This window comes from Pagrus major, chromosome 15, assembly GCF_040436345.1.
Source record: "Pagrus major chromosome 15, Pma_NU_1.0".
NCBI classification, from domain to species: Eukaryota; Metazoa; Chordata; class Actinopteri; order Spariformes; family Sparidae; genus Pagrus; species Pagrus major.
Window position 1 is genome coordinate 20,159,343 of NC_133229.1, and position 24,272 is coordinate 20,183,614.

Genomic DNA, 24,272 nt, shown 5'->3' on the forward strand with positions numbered 1-24,272 from the left:
CAGAAAAATGGCAGTTTTTATTTCGAGATAATAACTCGAGATCTCGAGAAAATTATCCCGTTATCTCGGGAAAATGGCAGTTGTTATTTCGAGATAATAACTCGAGATCTCGAGAAAATTATCTCGTTATCTCGGGAAAACGGCAGTTGTTATTTCAAGATAATAACTTGGGATCTCAAGAAAACAAATGAAATTAACTCGTTATCATGGGAAAACGGAGGAAATAAAATGTATGAATGCATGGCCCTTTAGGGCTTCCATAGTTTTGGTCCAGTTTGGTTCAATTTGATTTAATGAAATAATATTTAAAATGTTTGCCTTTGTGTGGTCTCCCTCTTTTTGTTGCAACCTTCTGAGCTGGGTTGTAACAAATGGGGGCTCATCTGGGATTTGAACCCGGGACCTCTTACATTCACTGAAGTACTGCAGTTAAATACAATTTTGAGCCACAACTTGAGTGCTTCCATTTTCTGCTAGTTTATACTTCCACTCCACTACACTTTGGAGGTTAACACTGTACATTTATTTGACAACTTAAGTTACTGGTTACTTTGCAGGTTACATGCTGCTTCATTTTAGAATTATTTTATTAAAGATTTTTAAAAAAACAAAAAAACAACATAAAACACAAACACTAAATTCTGATAATAGGACTCTTTTTTTTTTTTTTTAAAGTATATACATACTTGTAGGCCTAAATATAAGTATAATTTTAACTTGTACTTTTGATACTTAATATCAGATACTTTTACTATTCTTATGGCTGTGTTTTTTTTTTTACTCAAGCCATATTTTAACACCATATTTTTACTTTTACTCAGGTATGACTCTTGAGTACTTTTTACAACACGATATAAAAGAAACAGGATTAATAGAGAGATCATTTAGATTTTGTCTGTGCCAGTCTGCAGCGCCACACTCCGGTCCAGTAGGTGGCGGTAGAGCCCCTATAATCTGATTGACCAACCCCCATTAAAACCCAAAGAAGAAGAAGAAGAGGAAGTAGAAGCAAAAGAAAAACAAGTGAAAGAAGTCAGAGGTATCAGCTCCATGGGTGTCAACAACACTAAAACAAGTGAAACTATGTCAGATGACAAGGTCGGTGTCCTCAACTTTCTTAGCTAACTTAGCATTGTAGATGTTAGGCGTTAGTGTATCATAACAACCCGCCTAGCTTACAGCATCATTCAACAGTCACCAGTGGTTAGCTTAGCTTAGTTAGCTTCAACCTAAGTGTCAAGTCGTTGCCTAGTTAACTTGTCTTTTATATCTGTTAACATTGATGTTTATATAATCACGATAGTTTTATTGGATGTGTTGTTAAAACATTCACAGAACCGCGAACACAACAAACATTAACAAGCTGTTAAAAGAAAGAATTAAGTGGTATTTAACTGCTAAGCTAAATTAGCTGCCTTACTAGCTAGCGTTAGGAAAAGTCTATTCATCTGATGCTGAGCAGTTTGCAGAGAAGGAATAAAGCCACTTGACCTGTATTTGGACTTTCTCAAAATGTAGAAAACTTCATCTGTTCAAAGAGAAACTGAATGTAAATGCACAGAGGTATAATGTTGGCCTAAATATCTAAATCTACCTAAAACAGTGTTCTTTAGCTGGTGTAGGTGAGTCAGTCACCTATAACTAACTACTACAGCCATTAAAATGGTGTGCAAATGTAAATGATTTGTTCTTTAATTGGTCCTACCTTGTTCTAACTTACAGGAACTACTAGCATACACAGGTTTCTTGTGTATTTTATAATTTTGTCTGTCCTGTCATTCACAAGTCACAATGTTTTACCATTTCTAGATGTGCTCTGCTTTAGAAAACCCCGGTCAGCATCACTTGCATGTTATTTATTTGTTTGTCTGTGTGTGTGCGTGTGTGCATGCATGTGTATACAGAATCCTCTGGGCCAGCTCAAGGACCTGGTGGAGCTGAAGGACCAGCTGGAAGACATCCAGAGGCGGGTGGAGGATGAGCTACAGGCTGGGGTTCCTGCAGTAAGGCTCACATATCCACATAAAAACTGATGTTGAGCAGATAAAAATATAAAACCATATCTAATCTTACCTCTCCTTTCCCCCCTAGGGAGGCAGCCTTTTGGCTTCTCCTTTCTTGAAGGGTTTTCTGGCTGGGTACATTGTGGCGAGGCTACGCTCTCCGGCATTGGTGGGTGTTGCCATAGGAACGTGTACAGGCATGTATGCAGCACAAAATTACGCCGTTCCTAACGTTGAAAACACCGTCAAAGACTACATACGCAACCTGAGGGGAGGAGGGAAATGAGAAGAGAGGAAAAGAAGGAAGACTGGAAAGGAGGGAGGATGAAGAGAGACGTACCAGTACAGCTACATACGGGAACACTTATGCATTTCAAAAGTTAAAAATCTAGAAAAAGTAGAAGGCCAACTCATGGAGGTCAAAAGGAAATTCTTTCTTGTTTCATATCATTCATAAATTGAGCGTATTTTATCATACAGGTGGACAGGATTACAATTCAGTTGTAAAGGCATGTAAAGACAGGAGACCCTATATTTCTTTCCATATGGTTGATTATTGAAATTTAGACAAATTGCCGCCTATGATAGAATCATTACAGCTGCTATAATTGATTTCTGACCTCAGCCCTACCCTGCCTGAAACCACATTGTGTGCTTTCTGAAGATTAATTGATCCGTTTAATGAGACCAGCCAATATCCACATGTGCAGTCCAGCTGTGTTTGCTTCACCCCCTCCTGTCTGAAGGAGGTTCAATTGAAAGATACACACCACTGCTCAGACAGAATAGTAAGTATTAAGTTTCTCCAAGAGGGACACACTGTTGGTGGATTACAAGCTTTGCCCTTGATTGGTGTCAGTTTTAGTCTTTTTTGTTGTCTTCTGCCCCCTAGTGGTCAGAAATCAATACTAGCAGCCTTAGCTAATTTGCACTTACTTGCTGAGGGGGTGATAGATGGTGTAAAAACTGTCTCACCTCACATCACATGGTGCTCTTCAGTGTAAAACCTGTCGAACCCTTCATGGTTCTTGTTCGTTTTCACATTGTTTGCGGGTGTCAGAGCAAAGTCTGTGGTGTGGTGTGATGTGATGTGTCTTCACTGGCACAACAACCCCATATGAGATTGTAGGTCAATTTTCTCTCTGTAAATCATATTTATTTTTAAATGGTGGTCCTCATATCTGTAGAGGTTTATGAATAATAATTCAGGTGCACTTTTCAGAGATCTGTTATTTTTATAGTTGTAAAGATGACAAAAAACGACACACTCCATTCAAAAATAAGGAAAGTAATTGTATGTAATATTTCACTGTACAGTCCACCTCACACTATTAGGAAAAGGTAATTTATGGTAGAAGGCTACCAAATGAAAATATAACCAAAAACTAAATCTTTTTTTGAAAGATTTAGTTTTAATTCCACTTGGGAATTTTACCAAAACAGGTGTGTCTCTGTGTTAAAGTATTTCATGTAAAATATATATGAAGAGTGCCTACTCTGGTCTTGACTTGATATTATCATCTCATGCCATGTGTGCAATAGCCTCAACTAATGGGATTTGGCTGCCTATTTCATATGCTGGAAACTAGTCGATCTTTTGCACTTGTATGAATTGTGGGGACTTATAGCTGTTATTTTGTCTCACAGCCAATGTTTTAATGTTTTTCTGTCCCTATAATATTAGAAACCTGTCAAAGAAAAGACAATGTGTGTATTATGTTTGTAGAGTGTTTTTTTTTCTTTACTTTTTAAGGAAGAGGGATTTTAACTATAAAATTGTCAATTGCAGCAGGACAGTAGTCTGAAATCCTGATGCACAGAAAAAACTTATTGATAACATAGCAGACACGCACTAAGGGCTGCAGGATATGGTTAAAAAAAACCCAAAAGTGACTATTTTGAAAGATATTCGAATTGCAAAATGATTCATGATGTGTAGGAATTATCACTTTTGCATCACTGTTGTCATTTTTATTGAAAAAACTATTCAAATCATATTAATATGACATTTCTTAAAGACTATACTTAACAAGCATGTCTTTTCTTACATCTGGAGAACAAGATTTGAAGGCCTGGGCATCACTGCAGCACTACAGTGCTCCATTTTAATGCTGTTTTGTCACACATTTGACCTTGACAAAAAAGTTGGTGCTTCTGAAATAAGGTCTCTACAATATTAGCCTCTCCCAAAAATATACTTTTTTAGACATGGAAACACTGATACACTACACTGATATGAGAAAATAAACCCTTGAAAATAAAGAAAACCTAAAAAATTGTCATCTAAGAAAATAAATGTAACTGCACTAAGGTGGTTTTCACATGACCAGGCCTGGAACAGGTTTGTGGTGAAAAGCCATCAAGGAAAAAACATATCTGAGTTTAAGAAGAGATTATTTTGTTTTTGGTTTTTACTTTGACTGGAAAGTGTATTTGAAATCTATATGTATTGTATGTTTGGTAACTGGAACACAGAAACAACTTGTGCCTATTGACAATCATTGTGTTCTTGTCTTTGTATTGCATGCTCTTAGTTTCTTTATTTCCTGTCCATTATGTTTTTGCATGTTGTCTCTCTCTCTTTTTTTTGTAATACTCTTGCATAAAGACTTGATACGCTGTGGAACAAATTATGTGACGGGTCAGTTCATGGTCTATGTCGTCATGAGTTTTCAACCTTGCACATCAATGCAGACATATTTAACTGGACAGTGTGATAATGTAAAAGAAAACCACCAAAGCTGTCTTTTAGAGGTTTATTTGGGTTGTTCCAATAAAGATGAAAATACAGTTTACAATTGTCTCATAATTGGAGAATTCTTGGTTCCTGATTGTTCACAAACGTGTGTCAATATTTTCTTTAGCCAAGCATTCAAGTGACCACACTGTTAATCTAAATATGTATTTCTCAATAAATGCAATGGGGCAGTGGATAGATTATGTTTTACTTGCCTAAAAATCTACTCTTCACAAAAAATATATTAATAATTACAATCTGGCCACACTCCACTGAATTGCCCCTTGTCTCATGCTGTTGTTGTTGTCATTAGCTGCTCTATATAAGCTTTCGAATATAGAAAATTGTTGTCTGACATGGAACAAAATGTTATTTTATATCTTACAGAAGATTAGCAAAATATTTTAAAATCTTAAACTTTTACTTGCTTTTAAAGTAAGACAGAAAAATTGAATGAATTGCGATAAACTGATCGGATGATAGCAAGCAGAGAAATGGTTAACATTTGGTAATAAATCAGCAGTTTATGAAACCCCATCATTTTATAAAGTACTTCAAATAAGATGGTGATTATAAATTGAAGCAAAGTTAACATTTTGCCTTGAGCCGTTGCTGGTCTCTGGAGATGATTCAGCTTCAGTTACCCAAAAAACAGAAAACAGAGGATGGCAATAATGAAAATACAGTTAATCAAAAGCAATATAATGTTATTTCCCTTTAGAGACATCCCCGACATCAGTTTCCAAAAATATTAAAATATTCCAAATTTAACAAAATGGACGTTTTAATTGGTCTGAATAAAACAGCATTGAAAACACAATGCTGCTCACAGATATTTATATGTGACAACATATATTCTGAATCAGACAAACAGTAATTGTGTACTCACCACGGTATCACTCCTCCACTTCAGGCAGAGTCAACGCTTTGGTCATGCGGCCTACAAAGACAACTTTGTCACTCAACAACTCAACTCAACAACACTGTATCTTAAATCGGGATTACAAACTTTTGGGGTCTGGTCACCAAAAATGCAAAATAATCTTCCTCCTTTAATCATGGCCTAAGCAAATTTCTCTGACCTTCAGAGTTTTAAAGATATCCTGCTAACTACAAACAAACAAGCAGGACTGAGAAATGAACCTCCTTGGTGGAGATAATAACATTAGAACAACAATAATAAGTTCATAATGATATACTGACCGGAATATAACCTAAGTATAGGTAGTGTAGGTTTTTGAATTTAACTACGACATGAATAAACTTAATAAATAAATACAACCACTTCCACCATGACCGGAATCTCTTCTCAATCTGACCTCATGGCCAGTTATATTGACTCACCAGGGAGGAGAGCAACAGTGCACCTGACCGGTCCTTCCTGCAGGGATCCTGGGGTCACTTCGCCATTGACTGGGTTCACACACCAGCAGTGTCTCCCGAAGCACTGCATCGCCTGGTAGAGGCCACGCTTGTTACAGCTGGGGCGGAAACCTGGCACCTGCACGGCCTTCAAACCAGCTGCCTCCAGCTGGCAGTCAGTCAACTTTGAAGGGGCTGAGAGAGGACAGGAGAGGAGTTAAATCACCCCTGTCTTATGAAAAACTTTAAGAGAGTAATGTCAGAATAAACTAAACTATGTGACACAAAACTACTAAAATTTGTAGGAAACATACGAGGGAGAAAAAAGGAGTGTATAATTGTGATCACATTTTACATACCAGGTTTTTCTGGGGTTCCGGTGGAGGCCTCCTGCAAAACAATCAGTGAAACAGAGAAAAGGATGAAGACCATTTGATTTTACAAGACAAAACAAAAACATTGATGTCATAGTATTAAGGCTGGATTAAAAAAAACACATCATTAAATACAAACAATACATCTCCAAAAAACAACAACAACAAATCATGGGATTTTGAAAACTCAAATATTATAATTAGCATCAGCATTAACAATGCAGTGTTAGACTATTTTACCTCATCCACAGAGTCATCCATCAGCTCAGGCAGGGAGTTCATGGGCAAGTGCATCTGAACGGGGACAGCAACTACACACAGACAGAGTAACAGAGTATGTGAGCCGCAGAGGAAAGACATTCCCAACAGAGATAACCAGAAAAATTGGTTGTTGGTAAAAGCAGTACAACGTAGCTCCACTTAAAATAGCTTCACTTGCTATTCTGTCCATTTTTAGAAGATACAAGGATATGGACAGAGATTGTTTTTATATTTTTGTGTACAGTGTATGAGTGTTTTTTTCTTTCATCCATCCTTCAGATGCACATGCAACTTTTGGAAAAGTCCCATCAGATCAGAAAAAAAGGTTTGTCCCCCTTTAGGTATCATAAATGTAATGAGTAATATCACAGGTCACTGGGGATTTGCTGACATTGGACATTTCTCCAACTGCTCACGTTGTTGTTGTCGAACAACACATTCTGAACCAATCTGCACTTAAAATTTGGCCTCCTCACCAGATCTTCCCCTCGTCATATCAGCGTTCATCTTGTTGCTCTGCTCCTCCAGTGACTGGATGTCGCTCCTCTGGCTGAGGAGGAAGTAGGCAGTCATCACCTGGCCGGCAATCAGGACGCAGGCCAACAGGGTTATCCCTGCAATCTTATAGGCCCGGCTGGAATTGCCACTGAAAAGCAAGAGGAGAAAGAAGGAGGGAAAAGAGACATGTTTAATTTGGAGGGCCTGTTGGACATTTACACTGAAATATAATCAGGAAAAAAAAAGTGAAAATGAGAAACAAGAGAGACATGAAGAAAAAGTCCCTGTTCTTCATAATCCTCCTCTGGTGTCTTTCCTGACAAATGATTGTAAGATTTTAGAAAAGGGAAAAAACAAAACAAAAAAACACTGATAATTGATTTATAGGGACTAAATCCTTAAATGTAAAGAGAGGCAGGGAGAGGATGTAGATAGCAAGGTGAGGGACCAGAGGAGAAAGCAAAGTATGAGGAACTTTATAGAGGCTGAGATTTAAGGAAATTCTTTCAAACAGGAAACTCAGCCATGGTATGTACTCCACGGTTTCGGTACATCACCACTGATGATGAAATCAGCTGTTGTCAAGCAGACAATCCCAGGGAAGTTCAGGAGTTTTTCATATCTGCCCTTACCCTTTATTTTCTCAACTCACACTAAGGCATTGTTTGGAAATTCCCATTCATTTCAAGCTGAAACTGCTTTTAAATCTCAGCTAACTGATCCGTCCATTTTGCTATGAATTGATGCTATGATCCTTAAATACATGTTTTTTTAAAATGTGCAAACTCAGATGTTTCTCACTGAAGTGGTATTTACACATGAAAACAAAACGTAAACATGAAATACAAGATAACACAATCCACAAAGACATCCTACACTTTTACTAGATTTACTATTCAATTGAAGGATTACACTGTTGTTGCCACAAATTTTATTTCTTTTATCTACAACAACATGTAGAGGTGCAACTATTAACCAATTAATCAATTAGTTGTCAATTATTAAATTAATCACCAGCTTTTTTTGATCATTGATCGGTTTCAGTGATTTTTTTGAGGAGAAAAAAAAAGCCAAAATTCCAAGATTTCCGCTTATTAAATGTGGACATTTCCTGGTTTCTTTACTCCTCTGTGATGGTTGACTGGATATCTTTGGGTTTGAAGCATTTGAGGAGGTAATTTTAGACTTTGTGAAACACTGATTGACAATTTTGTATTACTTTCTAACGCTTTGTAGGCCAAATAACAAATTGATTAATTGAGAACATAATCTACAGGTTAATTGACAATGAAAATAATCTTTATTTGCCCTGCTAACTTCATGTATACTTTACATAACTGTAGACAATTTTCAAATTCTGATGATTTTTTTCCATATATTTTCTTTTCACGCAGCCATTTATTTCCATTCAATTCTTTACAATGTGAAAATAGTGCATACAGACTAGAAAAATCTGTCTACTTGTTCACCATGATGCACATATCGACCGAGTTTGGAGAATCTGCTGACTGATTTTAATGGAGATGAATGGAAATCAATGGCTGATTGGAGGATAGAAAATGTACATTAAAACGTCTGAAGAAAAGCACTGTGATTTACAAATGCTTACCTGGAAACAAAAACACAAACCAGAGCTGTTTTTCTAACTTTTGGGGGAAGTAGCCAAGACACTTCACAGTAAGTGGCTGACTTTGTGGGGGACCAGCTTTTTGCTCATAGTGTTAGGACCCCATAAAGTTAAATAAATTAATGCTTACCCCTGTGCTGCTGGTACATTGTTGGCTGGCCGACCTCCAATGAGAGGAGTTTGGGTCTCGGGGTCCGACATCTTCACACAAGCACAAACCTGTCAACACACACACACATATATCCACATGAGTGTTAAACACAGAGAATATGGTAGGCTGATACTAACACAAAACACACACTCATAGTTTTTACCTTATTTCAGGACTGGTCGCAGCTGTTGCACAAATATCAATGACAGACTTCAAAGAAATGTTTACCTTTAAGGCTGAGAGGAGGGAGAAGGAAGTGAAAGTAACAGGAGGGGAAAACCAACATTCACAACCTGAACAAATGTTCTGACTGCTTTTTTTCTTTTTTCTTTTTTCTGATTGGCTCCTCATGATGACGCATCATCTGTTACCAGGGGCAGAGTATAAAGATATGTAGTAATCATGAAAAGTTGGTTAAAAGGTTTATAATCAGTTTATATATCTTGGTTTAAACGAGTAATTAATGAAGTATTTGTTAACAGATAATAGAGAACACAAATAAATAACACATAAATAATTACTTTAACATTATTAGTGTTGGAGTTTTGGCATTAGCACTAGACTTATTCTTTTTTTCATAGGCTTCAACCATTATTACTGGGTTGAGTTAACTGACTCAATTACACTTGTACTGAGATTTATGTTAGGTTCCTGATTACAGTAGAATTAATTGATAGTTAACTGGTGAATCCTTAAATTCCAGTCTCTTGAAAACTTTCTTGCCCAAACACAGTTTTTAGGTCCCACAATCCACAGCAGACCCCAGCATTCAGACAGTCAGCAAGTACTTATGGTATGTCATTATCATGTCTTTCCCATGGAGGAACAGCCACGTTGATTATACAGAAATAATAATAAATGTTGTTAATATTCTATATGCATTTTACATAACTATGAACATATTCTGCTTAGATATCGCCTAGATGTCAATTATATGCCCATTCTGTGTACTGGCTTGTTAGTTCTAATGACTTTTCCTAATGACTTAAATTCATTAAAAACAAAGCTAAATAAACTTTTGCTGTAGCTGCCTCGGTATTATAGTATTTCCTGTTTCCCAAATATTTGGAAATGTGACCCAGACTGGTGGACACTGCCCTACTTCTCACAATACGGAAATGCAAAACAAAGTACAGCATTATCATAGAGCTGAGGCAAGTATGTATTTTTTTTATTATTTGTTTTGATTTTGACTTCTTAGGAACATAAAAAGTGAAATCAATCAGAGATATAATGAAAGTCTGTGACATTTGCAAAGCAGAGGCGGATTAAAGGAAGTGAAAGCCCAGGGAGGGGGGACCCCGGGGGATGTAATGAGACAGTTGAACAATTATAGTGAGTTTCTCAGAATTGAGTCACATACAAGGATTTAGTTTTAGTTATGCACAACAGATTGAATGAAGTTGTAGCCTAACAAAGCTTCCCTGTCCTCGTGTATGAGTTATTTTTCAGAACATTGAACATTGAACATTATTCGAGCTGATTGAGATGAGTAGTGCAGCAGATGCTGATTTTAGAATCACAATTTGTATAGTCTTTAGGCTTGATTTATGAAACCAAAATAAGGGTAATTTTTTATAGCCAATCAACTGAAAAACACTCCAGTAAACAAGCAGGGCTATAAGCTAACGTGCCAGATATAGAGGAAGAAGATGCAGTCAGGTTTTCCCCATTTGAGACATTTGGATGGTGTCATTGGTTGAGTTTTGTTAGCATTTGAGCGGGCAAAAATGTGATAGCCAGATTATATAGTCATCCGTGATAACTCATTGTCAGTATGGTCAAGTAATTAAATCAGGATCAGCCAGGAAATATCAAGACCTAGTTAATGAAATAGTGTTTACATATTCAAAGTTAGCTAGTCAGGGGAAAGAAATAGTGTTCATGTGGGTACCAGCACACTTAGGAAAAGGCCATATCTACAAATTAATTTCAAACTTTCAAAAGAGGAGGGGAAAAGCATAGTTTGGAGGGAAATAATCAAACAGCGGCATCTTTTTAAATTATTAAGCAACACAATGCTTACATAAAGTACATAAAGCAGAAAAATATGAGTACTTATGAGCAAATTAAGAATTGATCACAGCAACTTAAGCAGTTTTTGTGATAGAAGACATCCAACCTTTCATTGCAATCAGTGTCAAGAAAATGAGACAATGGAGCACCTGATTTCATGAAGGAAGTATGAAGAGGAAAGAGGAACTACAATTATAGTGTTTTAGTTTGGTTTTTGTTTCTCTGATCATTAATGGACTTAAACTTAACTTTCTTTTGTAATTACATGGACATGGCTGTAGAGGACAGGATGAGGAGGGCCAAGGAGTGCTTAAATGTCGGGTCACGGTGGAGGGGGGAAATTGATAGTTAGGATTTTGAAAACAACCAGACTATCAATCAATCAACAGACTTTATTTGTAGAGCACTTTTCATACAAACTAAACATTAATTGTTTACAATCAATAACTGGAACTGAGGAACTGAGGAAGTGCTACATGAGTAAAATACATAAATAAATTACTATCATTAATAAAATGTAGAGATGAAACGCTGTTGTTAAAGGAGCCCTATGTTGTTTTGGAGAAGAAATTCAAACAGTAACAAAATTACAATATTAATGAGGTAATAATAAAAAACTCAGAAATATTTATTTTTTTCACAACTGAATAAACAAGCTGTTCTCAGAGGAAAATAAGGTCCCCATAACACTGTTTGAAACTATAAAGGTGGCAGGGTCCGCCAAATATAAACAGAGTTAAACAGTATGAAATTGTGTTGTCCTTTAAGGCCGGTTTGTTTATTCAGTCATGAAAATGAAGAGTTTGTTTATTTAATTTGTTTTGGCAAAAAAAATGTCTTCCTCAAAACTACAAAGTGCACCTTTAATGAAATACATAAATATTATGTAAAATAACACACACACACATATATATAAATAGACAAATAAACAATTCAAGATGTTCAATTATTAACTAGATTAGAAAACAGGTGCTGAGTTTGCTTTTATCAACAAAGATAGTTGTAGAACAGGAAACAGTGGACGGAGGCAGTAATGCAACTTAAAGGATGTAAACTACCATAAAAAACACAGAAGAAGAAGAAGCAGTACACGTGATTGGTTGAACGCATACTGTTGCAGGAAGTAAGCATTCCTGCTGCACCGGCTCCGATTTCTAACGGAATACCCGCAAATAATTGAAGCATTTTCAAAGGTATCAAAGTCTGACTAGTTAGTCAGGCTTAATGACATGCGGGGAAATAGTGGCATTAATTGTTGTGACCGGTCGTCGTGTCATTTAGCCAGCTGCCTTTGCTAGCGTCAGCGTGAAGCGGCAAATTTGAAATAACAGCTAACCTAAACTTGTTTCGGATAGCTAGCAAAAGTTCTCATCTGTTTCTTCAAATTCAATGTGCTGCTAGAGTTATCACAAAAAAAATGTTCTTGCTCCATTTGACTGTAATTTGCTGGGCAATAAAGCATTAGGTAGACGTAACGTTAAGCCGCTTGCGAAAATGTAATGCTAGCATTATTGTTACGATTGCCGTCATTAGCTAAATGATGTGTTTCTAATGGTAACGCTTTAATGTGGCGCTAGCTGACTAAACACTTTGTCTAACAGATGATGCGAAGACCTCGAACATCAACTGTCAAAGCTGTAAAATACCAAGACATGGACTCCGACCTGTAAGTGATGTTCTGCACTGACAATCCACAACAACAGCACATGGGTTTTTAGAGTCATGGGGGAAGGTTTGGGTCTGTCTTCATAGTTTTTTGTGTGTGATGACAGTTTCACAGATCGTCGATGTATTATTAATAGAAAGATGAACATTGGCATACTCATATTGTTTGAATATGCAAATCAGAATCTCTAGTCCATGGCAGCATGAGTTAAATCCTATTCTTGTTATAGAATTGACTGATTTTCCACTTTATTCCTCCTTTCCCATCAGGTCCTTCTCTGTCACAGCCAGTAGTGATGAGGATATTGAGGAATGGAAGCCTCCGGAGCCAAAGCCAAAAGCACTGACCAAGACCGGCCAAACAGCAGGGGAGAAGAAAGCACCTGCTAAGAGAACTGCCAAACCAAAGGAGCCAAAAGAACCCAAACAACCTAAAGCTCCCAAAGTGCCTAAAGAGCCCAAGCCAAGGGTGCCACGCAAACCTGCAGCAGAGAGGAAAACACAGGCAGCTAAAGTTCAGAAGGGTTCTGGAGCACGCGGGTTAGCTGGAACAAAGAGGAAAAAATCGGATGAGGATAAAAAGGATGATAAGCCTGGAGAAGACAAAGGAGAAAAACAAATGGATTGTCCACAGATAGAGACGGCTGAAGAGAGTGGGTCAAGTATCAGAATGAAGGAGGAGGTAAGAGTGTATCTGCATACACATTCACAGTAGACTTACTTACTGTATAATTTACTGCTAGTTTTGACTGAACTGAGAATATATGTGCGTTACTGAAGTGTGCACGACAAAATTGCTGCATGTAGAGCAGTCACTGAGTTGTTATTCTTTTTGCGACACTTTATAAAGACAGCAGAGCTCTTTTTTCTGTAGGGCAGATGTTACCAAAGTAAACATATCATCACTAATCGCTAATACTTCAATCTTTTAATCCTTTTTTATTTTGATGATTATTATTATTTTGATAAAATGAATATTTTAATTTTAATTTGATCTCTTTCTATTTTTCTTTCTCATTTCATTCTTGTAGAGGGTGTCATTTATTGTGTCAGAAGCGCCTCAGGCGGACAGATGGGCAGGCGAGGGTTCATCACTAGCTCGGCTTAAAGCAAAGAAAGAGGAAGTGGAGGAGGAGGATTTCACGTTTGATGAGCCCTGTCAAAAGAAACAGAAGACCAGTGGTGCCTGCCTGGGACAACCAACTGCTTTACCATCATCACAAGCACAAGCTTTGAGGAATGAACTCAACATGAACTGGGACTTGATAGAGGTATTGTAGGACATGTTGGTGTGGTAAATATGTGGTAAAGCGGAATATATTTTTACACAATGCCGAAATGCAATCCAATCGCTACAATACATTTTGGGAATGAATGAAAAATGTATATAATTTTACATTTCTATATGTTGCAACTCTACTTTTCTGTAGGTTTGGTTTTCAATCTTATGTCGCGACAATGCTGTGCTTATGGTCTGGTTAGGTTTAGGCACCAAAAACCAGGTTAGGGTTAGGGAAAGATGATGTTTTGGCCTAAAATACTGGCTTTGGTTGACACAAACACGGCTTGAAATTGTGGCCTTCTGGTCGAGCAGTAACTCTGCCACTGTCCCCTCTGCCACCCAATATGAAAGTCGGGTCATTAACATGTAATGTGAATGAGATATGACACATTCACATTATTTGTATGTACTATTTGAATACCTGTGTGTCCATCCCCTCAGGTGCTGTCCATCCTGACATGCGTGGAGCGATGGGTGTGTGTTAATATCATTACGCTGCTTCGTGAGGAGAACACTGTGCCGTTCATGGTGCGCTACCGCAAAGAGATGATTAACCACATGGACGCTGATGCCGTCAGAGATGTCCAGCTCATTTATGAGGAGTTATGGTAGGCAACCGAAACATCTTACCAGATAAAAGAAATCACCCACTCGCAATCTCACCAGCACTCATTAAATGCATGTAGAGACGCATTTAAGTTCAGTGTTTAATAACTGCAGCCATGAAATGTTTTCTTATATTAGCTGAGCAGGATTGGGCTCTTGTCCAGATAGCATATTTAACGGTGGCCACAAGATGGTGCTAGTGGCCAAGCTTTGAGGCCTGAAACAGTATCAGTTGTGTGTGATTGTTTTACATGTGTATATATATATATACTGTATGTGTATGTGTATATTACTTAATCTTCTTAATCTTCTACTTAGTCTTCTGTGAGTATCTGATTTTTCACTGTGTATTAGCAGTTTTTGTATATTTGTGTGTACATATGTGTGTTTTTTCAGTTCTCTAGCTAAGAAGACCAAGTCTGTGATTCAGACCCTGAAGAAGGACGGAGTTTTGACAGATGAGCTGGAACAAGACCTGAGGAACTGCCGATCAGCTGATGAACTGGATCATGTGGTCAGAATCACATTTTATGCTAAAGTAATATCTGTCTCATGTAGATGATTTGGACCTCGCCTTACCAACTGTCGCGGTCCGATGCTTCTGTCTTTTGTCTGTAGTATTCTCCCTACAAGAAAGGCAGTAAGCTGTCGAAGGCTCGCCGGGCCAAAGCACTGGGCCTTGAGGAGGCCGCCTCTGCACTGATGGAAAAACCGCACACTCTGGATTTAAGGGCATGGGTAAAAAATGGTACTGAAGGTAAGACATAAACACATAATACACAAAATTAGTTTTGTAGACACTAAATTAGGTATAGCAATGCAAGTGAACAACATATGCTTGGACAGGTAGTCCCTGGACTTGTTGGCATTTTCTTGTGTCAGACTTATGAAGAGAATATTTCTTTTAATTAATGGATTTGGAGGAATTACTGACACTAGTTATTTATTATGAACAGACTGTGAACTGTGTAGGATATTACTTGAATTAGCAGTCACCAGTTGTGTCTGTGTTTGTTTTGTGTCAGGTCTGTCATCGGTGGAAGAAGTGGCAACAGGTGTGGAGCATATCCTGGCTGATATGATTGCCAAAGACCCTGAGACACTAACCTACATTAAAACATTGTGAGAACATATCCACACGCGCACGTTTCTAATTAGTGATATTTGATTAAAATTTTCGCAGTGTTAATAATAATGATAATAATAAAATGCCCTCCTCCTGTTTCTTTCTCTCTGTTTTTCTCCTGCTGTGGCAGGTGTGAGAACAGCTCTGTGACCATCCAGTCCTCTGTGTCCAAGTCGGCACTAAAGGATAAAGAGCAGGACAAGTCTGTCCAAGGCCAGAAAAAGCCAGGGGCGCAGCAAAACAAAAACAAAGACATTGACAAGTTTCACCTCTACTTTGACTTCACCAGCAACATCCAGCGCATCCAGCCCCATCAGGTAGCACGACAGACATTCCTTCCTTTCTTCTATCCTTCCTAAATTTTTAGCACTAAACTTAATTTCAAGTTGTGGCCTGCAGGGAAGGTTGACATTTTATTCATGATGCATGCTTAAAGGTTAGCACTGGTGTTCTTGTCATAAGTATTTCTCTCAATCCTTTGGCTATTGGTACCTACAGTCACTAGAAAATGAAAATTTAAAACGCTTATTATATATTAGTATAAAGTTATTGTACTGCTGTTAAAGCTGTTAGCTAGTAAGTCGGAGAAAATACAGTGCCAACAGCACTACCTTTTTTTTAGTGACATAGAAAAATCAGCATATGCAGGAAGATGTTTTACATAGCATTGTATTCAAGTACAAGCAATTTCATCCAGTACATCAACAGGTAATATACACCCACATATATACTTTGCTTTAGGAATATATTTTGTTTGGAAGGGTTCACTGTAGTTGCAAAGCAGCCAAGTGAAAATGGAAGAAAAGGGAATATAAAACAATAAACCATAACAGTTCTCATTACTGCGTTCACTCTACAGAACTATACTCCTGTTGTAGTATCCCCGGCCGAATGACAATCAAATTCTTCTACTGATTGTTCACAAAAGCTTTATTGATCATAAAAGATACTTAAGCTGGATATAAGAGATAATAATAAAGAAAATATTACCATCCACTTTATATCTGTGTAACCAAATACAGTAATATTTTTGTAATATTAGACTACAACCCTGGGAACTTCCATTATTCAACCTCTGAAAATTTGTTTATTAGGATATTAGGAAATTACTACTTCGAGAGTCATAAAGAATCACTCTCTAACCTTCTGTACCTGAATAACATTCTATGATAATGTGCTACAGGTATATTTAATTTAAATTAAAAATGTATTCATTCTTTTAACTACAGTCACCATAAACTATAGGACAAGAGTCAGCGCAAGATCTCACATGAAATGCAGCTTTGTTGTGCTGCATTTAAACATGCACTTTTACATTACATTTTGAAATAACACAGCATTTATTCATGCTGGCAAGCTGAATTTAACCTAGAAATATTAACTGCCTTTTAAGCAAGACAGAATTGTGGTGCATTGGGATAATATAACAGTCTTGTGAGCCTACAGGCTAACAAGACTCAAACAATGTCTTATAATGTTGCTCAGTATGAAACACAACATGAAACAACATAGTGACAAATGTGACAAATAAAAAGTATGACATTTTCCTTTGTTTTAAGACATGCTGTGCTCACACTTCTGCCATATATCATGTACCTATTTACCTCCAAATCATTACTCCTTCAAAATAAAAGCACTAGCCTTTATATATAACTAACACAGTCTTAAGAAAATACATATCAACTTGTGAATTGAATAAACATGAAAAACAATGCTGGACCATACTGAAGGCCATTTACACCTGTGTTGTGTGTTTTGACCTGCCTGATACTAACACACACACACACACACACTCCCACACACACTTAAACACAAACACACAGACACACAGACACACACACACACACACACACACACACACACACGTGCACACCATCTATTTGTGTTTGTGTCATTTCTGTCTTCTTCATGCATGCCGCTTCTGAATGCTAGCCATGTCAGTCGCAGTTAGCCTTGTCTGTGCCTCCATATTTACCCCTCCTGTGCCCTGCTCTGCCTCCTCCACTCCCCCTCTGTCCCTCTAGTGACTAGTGGGTTACTCAGAGTTGGTCCCGGGCCTCATGTGTCACCACAGCTTCCATCACCCGCTGCCTCTCTGCCACACCACACTCTCTGGCAACCGTGCTCTGCCCTACAGTCATACAATCACATACACATACATGCCTGCGCACACACTTGCTCACACACAAGCACACCCTGCAAGTCCCCTCATTCTCCCCTCTTAACATATGTGACATGTCCCCTGCCGACATGCCATTGGATTAGGAAGCCTTGATTGACAGGCGCTCTCCTGTAGTGACAGCTACTGCTGCTTGGCCCACGGGCGGACGGAAGGATGGGGAGAGGGAGTGGGGGTGGTAAAGGGAGGGAGAGAATGAACAGATGAGCGACGTTGAGGTGCGTCCGTCACTTATCGCTCTTGCTCCGCTCTGATCGGCCTCCCTCCCACTTTTTCTGACTAAACCTTAGCCCTCCAATCCACTCCCTGCCTCCCCTTTTCCCCTCTCCTCTCCAGTGTATGAGAGGTCTTTAATTCGATGACTCGCCTTTGTCATGGAGCGTTAATCCACAGGCTGCTGTGACCCTGCTAGCTGTCAGATTCCGGCTAAAATGAACCTTTTCTAGCCGTCAAGTTGTCTGGAAGGGGGAGCAGGTGGGAGATGTGTTTTGACAGGCGGCATGTGTGTGAGCACACACTTGCCTGTTTGCTTTAGCACGTTTTATTAAGCCCCAGCTCTGGTGGTTTGTTAAAGGAAAAGGATGAGGCAATGTTTGAAGGAAGCAATATGAAAATATTAGAGTTGGTCCAGTGAGCATACAAGTTCACCTCCTAGATGAGAAATATCACCCTGTGGTGGTTATCAAAATTAAGTAGAAAAGACATGACATCCTTTAATATTTGTAGTTTACAAATAGAATGCATCTTAGAGTGAAATAAGTTTTAATTGGTTAGACAAAGACATAGAAAGACAAATATTTTATTGAAAGTAGTAAGACTAAAGAAGGATGAAACATGAATGTCCAGTCTTCATTTTCTGCTTCAAAAAAATATGGGGCTGCTACTAACATCAGTTTTCAATTTCACTTTTTGCTGATTATTTTCTTGTGCAATTGATTAATTCTTTGGTCTATAAATTATGTAAGTGATGGTATTAAATTGCTTGTTTTGTCCAACCAACCAACCCAAAGTTAGGGCTGCAACAAATGATTATTTCCACTGTAGATAAATCTGTCCATTACATTTTTGATTTATTGATTTGTTGATTCATCTATGAATGACAGAAAATAGTGAAAATATTGATCAGTGTTTCCCAAAGCCCGAAATGGTGATGTCTTGTTTTGTCCACAACCCAAAGATATTCAGTTTAAGTAGCTGGGATCGGAATATTAGATTTTTGTCATGGAACATTACTCAGACCAATTAACTAATTATCAAAGTAGTTGGTGATTAATTTGATAGTTGATAACTAATTGTTAATAATTGCAGACAGGACATTCCTTTTACAATCACATAGGACAAAGAAAAGCTGCAAATTCTCACAATTCAGAAGCTGGAAGCTGAGAATGATTTTTTTGTTTGGAAAATAATTGAAAGGATTAAGCGAATTGTATCCTGATTAAATAATTGATAAATCGCCTAGAAAAGCATTTTTTGAGGTCAACTGATGTATTCCTTCATGAAATTATGCAACAGTTTTATAGATTTATCTCAAGTTGGTGAATGCTGTAGTAAGCTCTGGTAATCAGTATGTCTTGAAGCATAAAGCCATTTGACATATCCAGTGGAGATGCTCAGCAGAGATTTAATTCCGTCAGATCTGATTTGAGGCCTTCATCAAAGGGTACACATTTACCTTATAGCTATTAGCACCCGGTACGCTCTTCAGTATGCCACGGCGGATTTGTTGACTGTGCAGTGAGGTATTTTTAATGCGATTTGTGCTGTGTTCAAACGGTAGTTTAGCGCTCAGGTCTGGGGCTTGCCTGCAGAGGAGCTTTGGTAAATGGAACTGTTTCATCAATTAAACACTTATTTTTGATGGACAGGTCGAAAAAAAAACAAGTTTATATACATGGTTGCACAGTTGTAGTAGTGTGTTTGTGTCTGGGGTGTCAATGCTTATTAATAATTGATTTGTGGTCTGTTTAATCCCATTTTGCCTTCTTTTTTTCTTCGTAACATTTTAAGAGGACATGATGAAATAAATAATAAAACAAAAGCCAAGTTTAATTTTTTAAACTTAGAGTGCTAATTGAAATGCTTTTCCTCTCTCTCCGCCTTTGTACTTATCTGAAGTTTGTTGTTACATGAGCCGCAGTCAGACCCCATGCTGTGTTATGTTTGTTTTTGGACATAATAAGAGAATATAAAAGGGCCAGAAAGAGTACAGGGCTCTCCCCGAGCAGCCAGTATATTTGTGTAAAAGACCAGTGTATCATGCTCGACTGTGATCCCTTCTGGTGACTGATAGAGAGTCAATATTTATGTGAAATCATACTGGCTAAAGAATGATATTCAATAAGTGTAGTTTACATTCTATATGCTTGTGGAAGTTGTAATTTCATTGTTTGTCACGGATGATATGCTCAGTCTTTTTAGAGCTAATCCTTAACTTTTATTTAAGGAGTCAAGGACAGTCTTTTGGCACCTTTGTTCAGCTGTTTTTCCTCCTACAGTGTCAGCCAGGTCAAAAAGTGTGCTGTGAATCTGTGTTTGTGTCAGTGTGTGTGTATCTGTTTGTTTATCCTTGATATGTCGGATGGATGGATGTGTTGATGATAATATTCCTCTAAAGAAAGGGTGAGACAGAGATGGAGACAGATAGAGAGAGGACGGTCGCTGGCTGACTGCCCTCCCTTGGGGGCTGGTGGGAGGATGAAGGGCCATCGAGGAAAGACATTCTGTCTGGTCTCGTCAGAGTTTGGCCAGTACTTGCGCACATGTCACTCGTGGCCCATCTAACACGCAAACACACGCTTCTCACTATGTCTCACATCACCCTTCCTTTCAGATCACCCTCTGTGTCCCACCAGTGACCCAACTCAGGCAGAAACTGAGAGATGTACAGGGAGATACTAGGTTGTTTATCATCAGTGAGGACAGTGGCCAGCGACAGAGGGAAACAGAGCAAGGACACAGATCACATAACCTTTGGAGACTTTTTACAATTTTGGTGGCACACGATTGCATTCACCACAGTTAGGGTTTGGCAACCAGGATACGGGAAGATTGAATTTTTTGGCTGTTAAATTACAAGATACTAAGAAGCAAAAGTTTGGGTTAGATTTGCAGCAGTGCTTATCTGTATTAAAATGTGTGTTTGTCATGCAGGCAACAAACAGAAGGACATGCTTTTAAAAAAGAGTCCGCATAATTATTTTGAAGAAGTTTTGTGTAGGTAGTCACATTTTTATGTGAGGTTTCTATTGGTTACCTAGGATATTGTCACCAGTAATAAGTCATCTTTTAACTTTTTTCTTGATTTTATGAAAACTCTCAACTTTCATTTGTCAATCATTTCATATTTCAGTTGATGATTACTTGTCTTTTAAATACTTGTTACTTGTTAATCTTCACACTTTACAAGCAGACAGTGTGCTAGGTGTAGGTAGTGAATGAATCGACCCAAAATGCTTGACAATCATATAAAATTGTCCGTTTGACATTCTTTATTACACAAAATGATCTTAAAAAGATTCAATGACAAAGTTCAAAGACAGTTTTCTATCAACTAGTTGAATACTACTCATGGGCTTTCCCAGAATTCCGAGAAGTGTTTTGCCTCCTTCCTTCGACAGCATGGTAAACTTCAGTGCTTTGATGAAGATTGTTTGAGAAATCTCATCACAGACAGTGCAGCAGCCCAGGGCAGAAACACCCCCGCGGAAGAGAAATCTAACTTTTAATCATAATTCAAGCCAGCTCGCTGCATTAATTCTTGCCTCTGCTATGCCATTAGCTGTGTTTTATATTTTTATTTTTGTTTGTGTGTGTCGCGTATGGGTGCAGCACATCCGAGGGTGCTGCTGCTGAGCGGTAATGGTTGTGGCACCACGTGTGCGGGTGTGGGTGGGGGGTAGGCCTCGCGGTCTCGGCGCTCATGGTGGCGTAGTGGTGGCATTTGTCAGCTCGCTTCTTCCGCTTGGTTTCCAGATTGACGTCTTGTTTCTTGGCCCTGTTCTGTGGCGGGCTAAAGGTTCCCCACTGAAAAGGTCAGACACTTACTACTGTTTGCTTAACAGCATGTAACAGTTCCTCTGAGGGGGGACAGGCACACAACACAACAGGCCTGGCCAGAGGATATTCTCCAATGCTCGTCACTTTTACACGCACGTGTGTGGAGAGTGAAAAGATGTTGCTTTTGTACTTTTGTGTCGAGGTTTGGGTACATTTGTTTTTTTAAAGACTTGTGTCATACAGTCCGAAAACGAACGAAAACTAAGCCCTATGTGTACAAATTAAGTTTTTAATCAAGAGTAATTTGCTTCCTGTTTTCTATAGTTCTAAGTTGCTTGCAGATGGAAACAAGAGATTCAGAAAACTGAAATCAGAAAAAGATTTAAATATATATATTTATGCTAGCAGTAAGGCACAGTTAACCAAAATATTATCGAAATCTCAATATGGTGTCTCACAACGCACCATTATAAATGAAGCATTGTGGTGGTTCAGAGATGCCTCGACCAATAAATCTTGTTCTCCAGATGTAAGGGAACATGTTTGTTTGGTACAGACCCCAGCAAAAATCACATCATCATTTTGATACAATTCAAAAAGGACCATTCTCACTAAAATTTTGAGTCGAATCGCAATCACAACATCTGTCAAAATGATCTCAATATGAGTTTTTGCATATCATGTCACTAGCCTCTAGTTGTGCAAATGAGTTTTGTGGTTAAAATTCATCCGAGAGTTTAGCAGCACAACCACAGAATTTTGCTGTAAGGAAATAAAATAAGTCTTTGTTTTACAATTGCATAAGCAAACTAATTACACTACAGATGTAATCATAGATATAAAGTCACTGGTAATACTTCATAATAACCATAATTAATTAGTGGTTAATTAAACTTTAGTTAATAGTCATTTCACTGTTAACAATGAAATGCTTTATCAACCAGTTATTAAGCATTTGAAAGGTCTATAAACGTCAGTTGCAACTTTTTAATGGCCATCAAAATAATGTTTATAGATGAACCACACAGTATTTATTAACCATTTACAAAGTTTTTTTAAACATCGTTTGCAACTTTACAATAAGTAATTGTTTAATAAATGGTGTATAAATCATTTAATTGTTTGTGAACAGTGAAATAAGTATTAACTAAAGTTTCAAAAACTGTAAATGTATCATTTATTAATGATGGTTGATTTAAAGTGTTACCAAATGACTTGGTTAATAATTAGCACCAGCAACTAGTAATTTGAGACTTGTAGTTCTTAATCTGCTGTGCAGATTTGGACTGCTGCTTTTCAAAATGCTTTTTGGTGTATGTCGAGGTTGTGTGTTTTTGGGCCATGGTTACAGTACAATCAGTCTTGCATTAAATAGGGGATGTGTTTGTCTGTGCACATGTGTTTTGTGTTGTGTGTTCATTCATGCATGTGTATGTGCACAGACTCTGGCTATTAACCGAGGGGAGAGTCTGAAGATTTTGACAGTGAAGGTGAACATCCCTGACAGGGTGAAGAGTGACTTCACCAGGTGGTGCATAAACAACAGGTCAGAAACACAATAATACACGACACAATTACACTCACTCTCACACACACATGCTAGATTTTTAGTATTAATAGATTTACAGTGAATTGGATCCTGATTTATGCAGAAATACTTAACAGTAAATTGCTTTCAAGACAAACATTAAGGCTTCACACATTTATAAAATACATTCATGGGTCAGGGTTTCTTTAGAGAAGACTTTACTTTGAGAAATAGATGAGTTGAGCAGAAACTCAAAGAATTTGAAATGGATTTGTATTTTTCCTCCCACAAAGTACAGTTTAAAGAAACTTTGATTAAAAAACTATTTTCAAGGTCACATTAATTTGTAGTGCTGCATCCCCTGAATCCCTGAATTAGAGATAAGAGAAAAAACAATAGCACAGCTAAAGTGGAATTCAAAAGAAATGTTGTCAACCGAGTCAACTTATTTTTTAAACAAAAAGATTAAAGAAATGCATTTGCACTTTATATTTAATCATGAGGCTGTATTTGTTTGAAAGGAATTTAATCTTTTAATGTAACACCAAATGTGCAACAAATCACTCCAGCTGGATATATCATAATAACATTTTTCTTTTGCATAGGTTTCTTGTTTTTCATGCTTGTTGAGTGGAAATGACCCATGGGGGGGAAAAAAATCAACTTTTTTAAACCACTGTCTCAATGCAGGTGGAGGCCAAGGACATTTGCAAGAGAGGAGCTTAATGTAATCATCAAGAATGCAGTAGAGGACTCTTATAAGAGGCTTATTCTACCTTTCCTCACTAGGAGTTACAGGTATTTTAAGTTTAACTTTTAATGTGTCTACAGTTTACTGTATATGTGCTCTCAGGGCTT

General features: G+C 37.8%; 3 protein-coding genes across 4 annotated transcripts in view; 2 read left to right on the top strand and 1 right to left on the bottom strand.

The window, feature by feature from the left end:
- Positions 1-1,006: 1,006 nt before the first annotated feature.
- On the top strand, positions 1,007-4,801 carry LOC141009180 (SLC35A4 upstream open reading frame protein-like). The gene is made up of 3 exons (XM_073481640.1): positions 1,007-1,098; positions 1,905-2,003; positions 2,092-4,801. The coding sequence occupies exons 1-3, from the start codon at positions 1,051-1,053 to the stop codon at positions 2,287-2,289; spliced, it is 345 nt and encodes a 114-aa protein (XP_073337741.1). The 5' UTR covers positions 1,007-1,050; the 3' UTR covers positions 2,290-4,801.
- Positions 4,746-9,280, bottom strand: cd74b (CD74 molecule, major histocompatibility complex, class II invariant chain b). Of its 2 annotated transcripts, none has more exons than XM_073481638.1 (8): positions 9,177-9,280; positions 8,993-9,081; positions 7,214-7,383; positions 6,717-6,787; positions 6,462-6,492; positions 6,085-6,297; positions 5,630-5,680; positions 4,746-5,374 (listed from the first exon to the last, which is right to left on the bottom strand). In XM_073481638.1, the coding sequence occupies exons 2-7, from the start codon at positions 9,061-9,063 to the stop codon at positions 5,637-5,639; spliced, it is 600 nt and encodes a 199-aa protein (XP_073337739.1). In that variant the 5' UTR covers positions 9,064-9,081; positions 9,177-9,280; the 3' UTR covers positions 4,746-5,374; positions 5,630-5,636. The 2 variants fall into 2 exon arrangements, with proteins under 2 accessions (XP_073337739.1, XP_073337740.1); XM_073481639.1 differs by having other exon boundaries at positions 9,242-9,261.
- A 2,880-nt stretch (positions 9,281-12,160) lies between these two features.
- srbd1 (S1 RNA binding domain 1) overlaps positions 12,161-24,272 on the top strand; it is a 54,995-nt gene continuing 42,883 nt past the window's right edge. Inside the window, exons 1-11 of the mRNA XM_073482094.1 lie at positions 12,161-12,222; positions 12,631-12,695; positions 12,965-13,376; positions 13,726-13,965; positions 14,418-14,584; positions 14,979-15,096; positions 15,201-15,339; positions 15,608-15,704; positions 15,839-16,025; positions 23,329-23,432; positions 24,105-24,212. Coding sequence (XP_073338195.1) covers positions 12,631-12,695; positions 12,965-13,376; positions 13,726-13,965; positions 14,418-14,584; positions 14,979-15,096; positions 15,201-15,339; positions 15,608-15,704; positions 15,839-16,025; positions 23,329-23,432; positions 24,105-24,212 — 1,637 coding nt within the window. The 5' untranslated portion in view covers positions 12,161-12,222. The remainder of the gene's footprint in view (positions 12,223-12,630; positions 12,696-12,964; positions 13,377-13,725; positions 13,966-14,417; positions 14,585-14,978; positions 15,097-15,200; positions 15,340-15,607; positions 15,705-15,838; positions 16,026-23,328; positions 23,433-24,104; positions 24,213-24,272) is intronic.

Bases quoted from the DNA above. Each gene is read 5' to 3' on its own strand.
- LOC141009180 (XM_073481640.1), top strand. From the start codon at position 1,051: ATGGGTGTCAACAACACTAAAACAAGTGAAACTATGTCAGATGACAAG. The intron at 1,099-1,904 runs GTCGGTGTCCTC...ATGTGTATACAG, and splicing joins AAACTATGTCAGATGACAAG to AATCCTCTGGGCCAGCTCAA. The intron at 2,004-2,091 runs GTAAGGCTCACA...TTTCCCCCCTAG, and splicing joins TACAGGCTGGGGTTCCTGCA to GGAGGCAGCCTTTTGGCTTC.
- cd74b (XM_073481638.1), bottom strand. From the start codon at position 9,063: ATGTCGGACCCCGAGACCCAAACTCCTCTCATTGGAGGTCGGCCAGCC. The intron at 7,384-8,992 runs GTAAGCATTAAT...CTTGCTTTTCAG, and splicing joins AATGTACCAGCAGCACAGGG to TGGCAATTCCAGCCGGGCCT. The intron at 6,298-6,461 runs GTATGTAAAATG...GTCCTCTCTCAG, and splicing joins CGGAACCCCAGAAAAACCTG to CCCCTTCAAAGTTGACTGAC.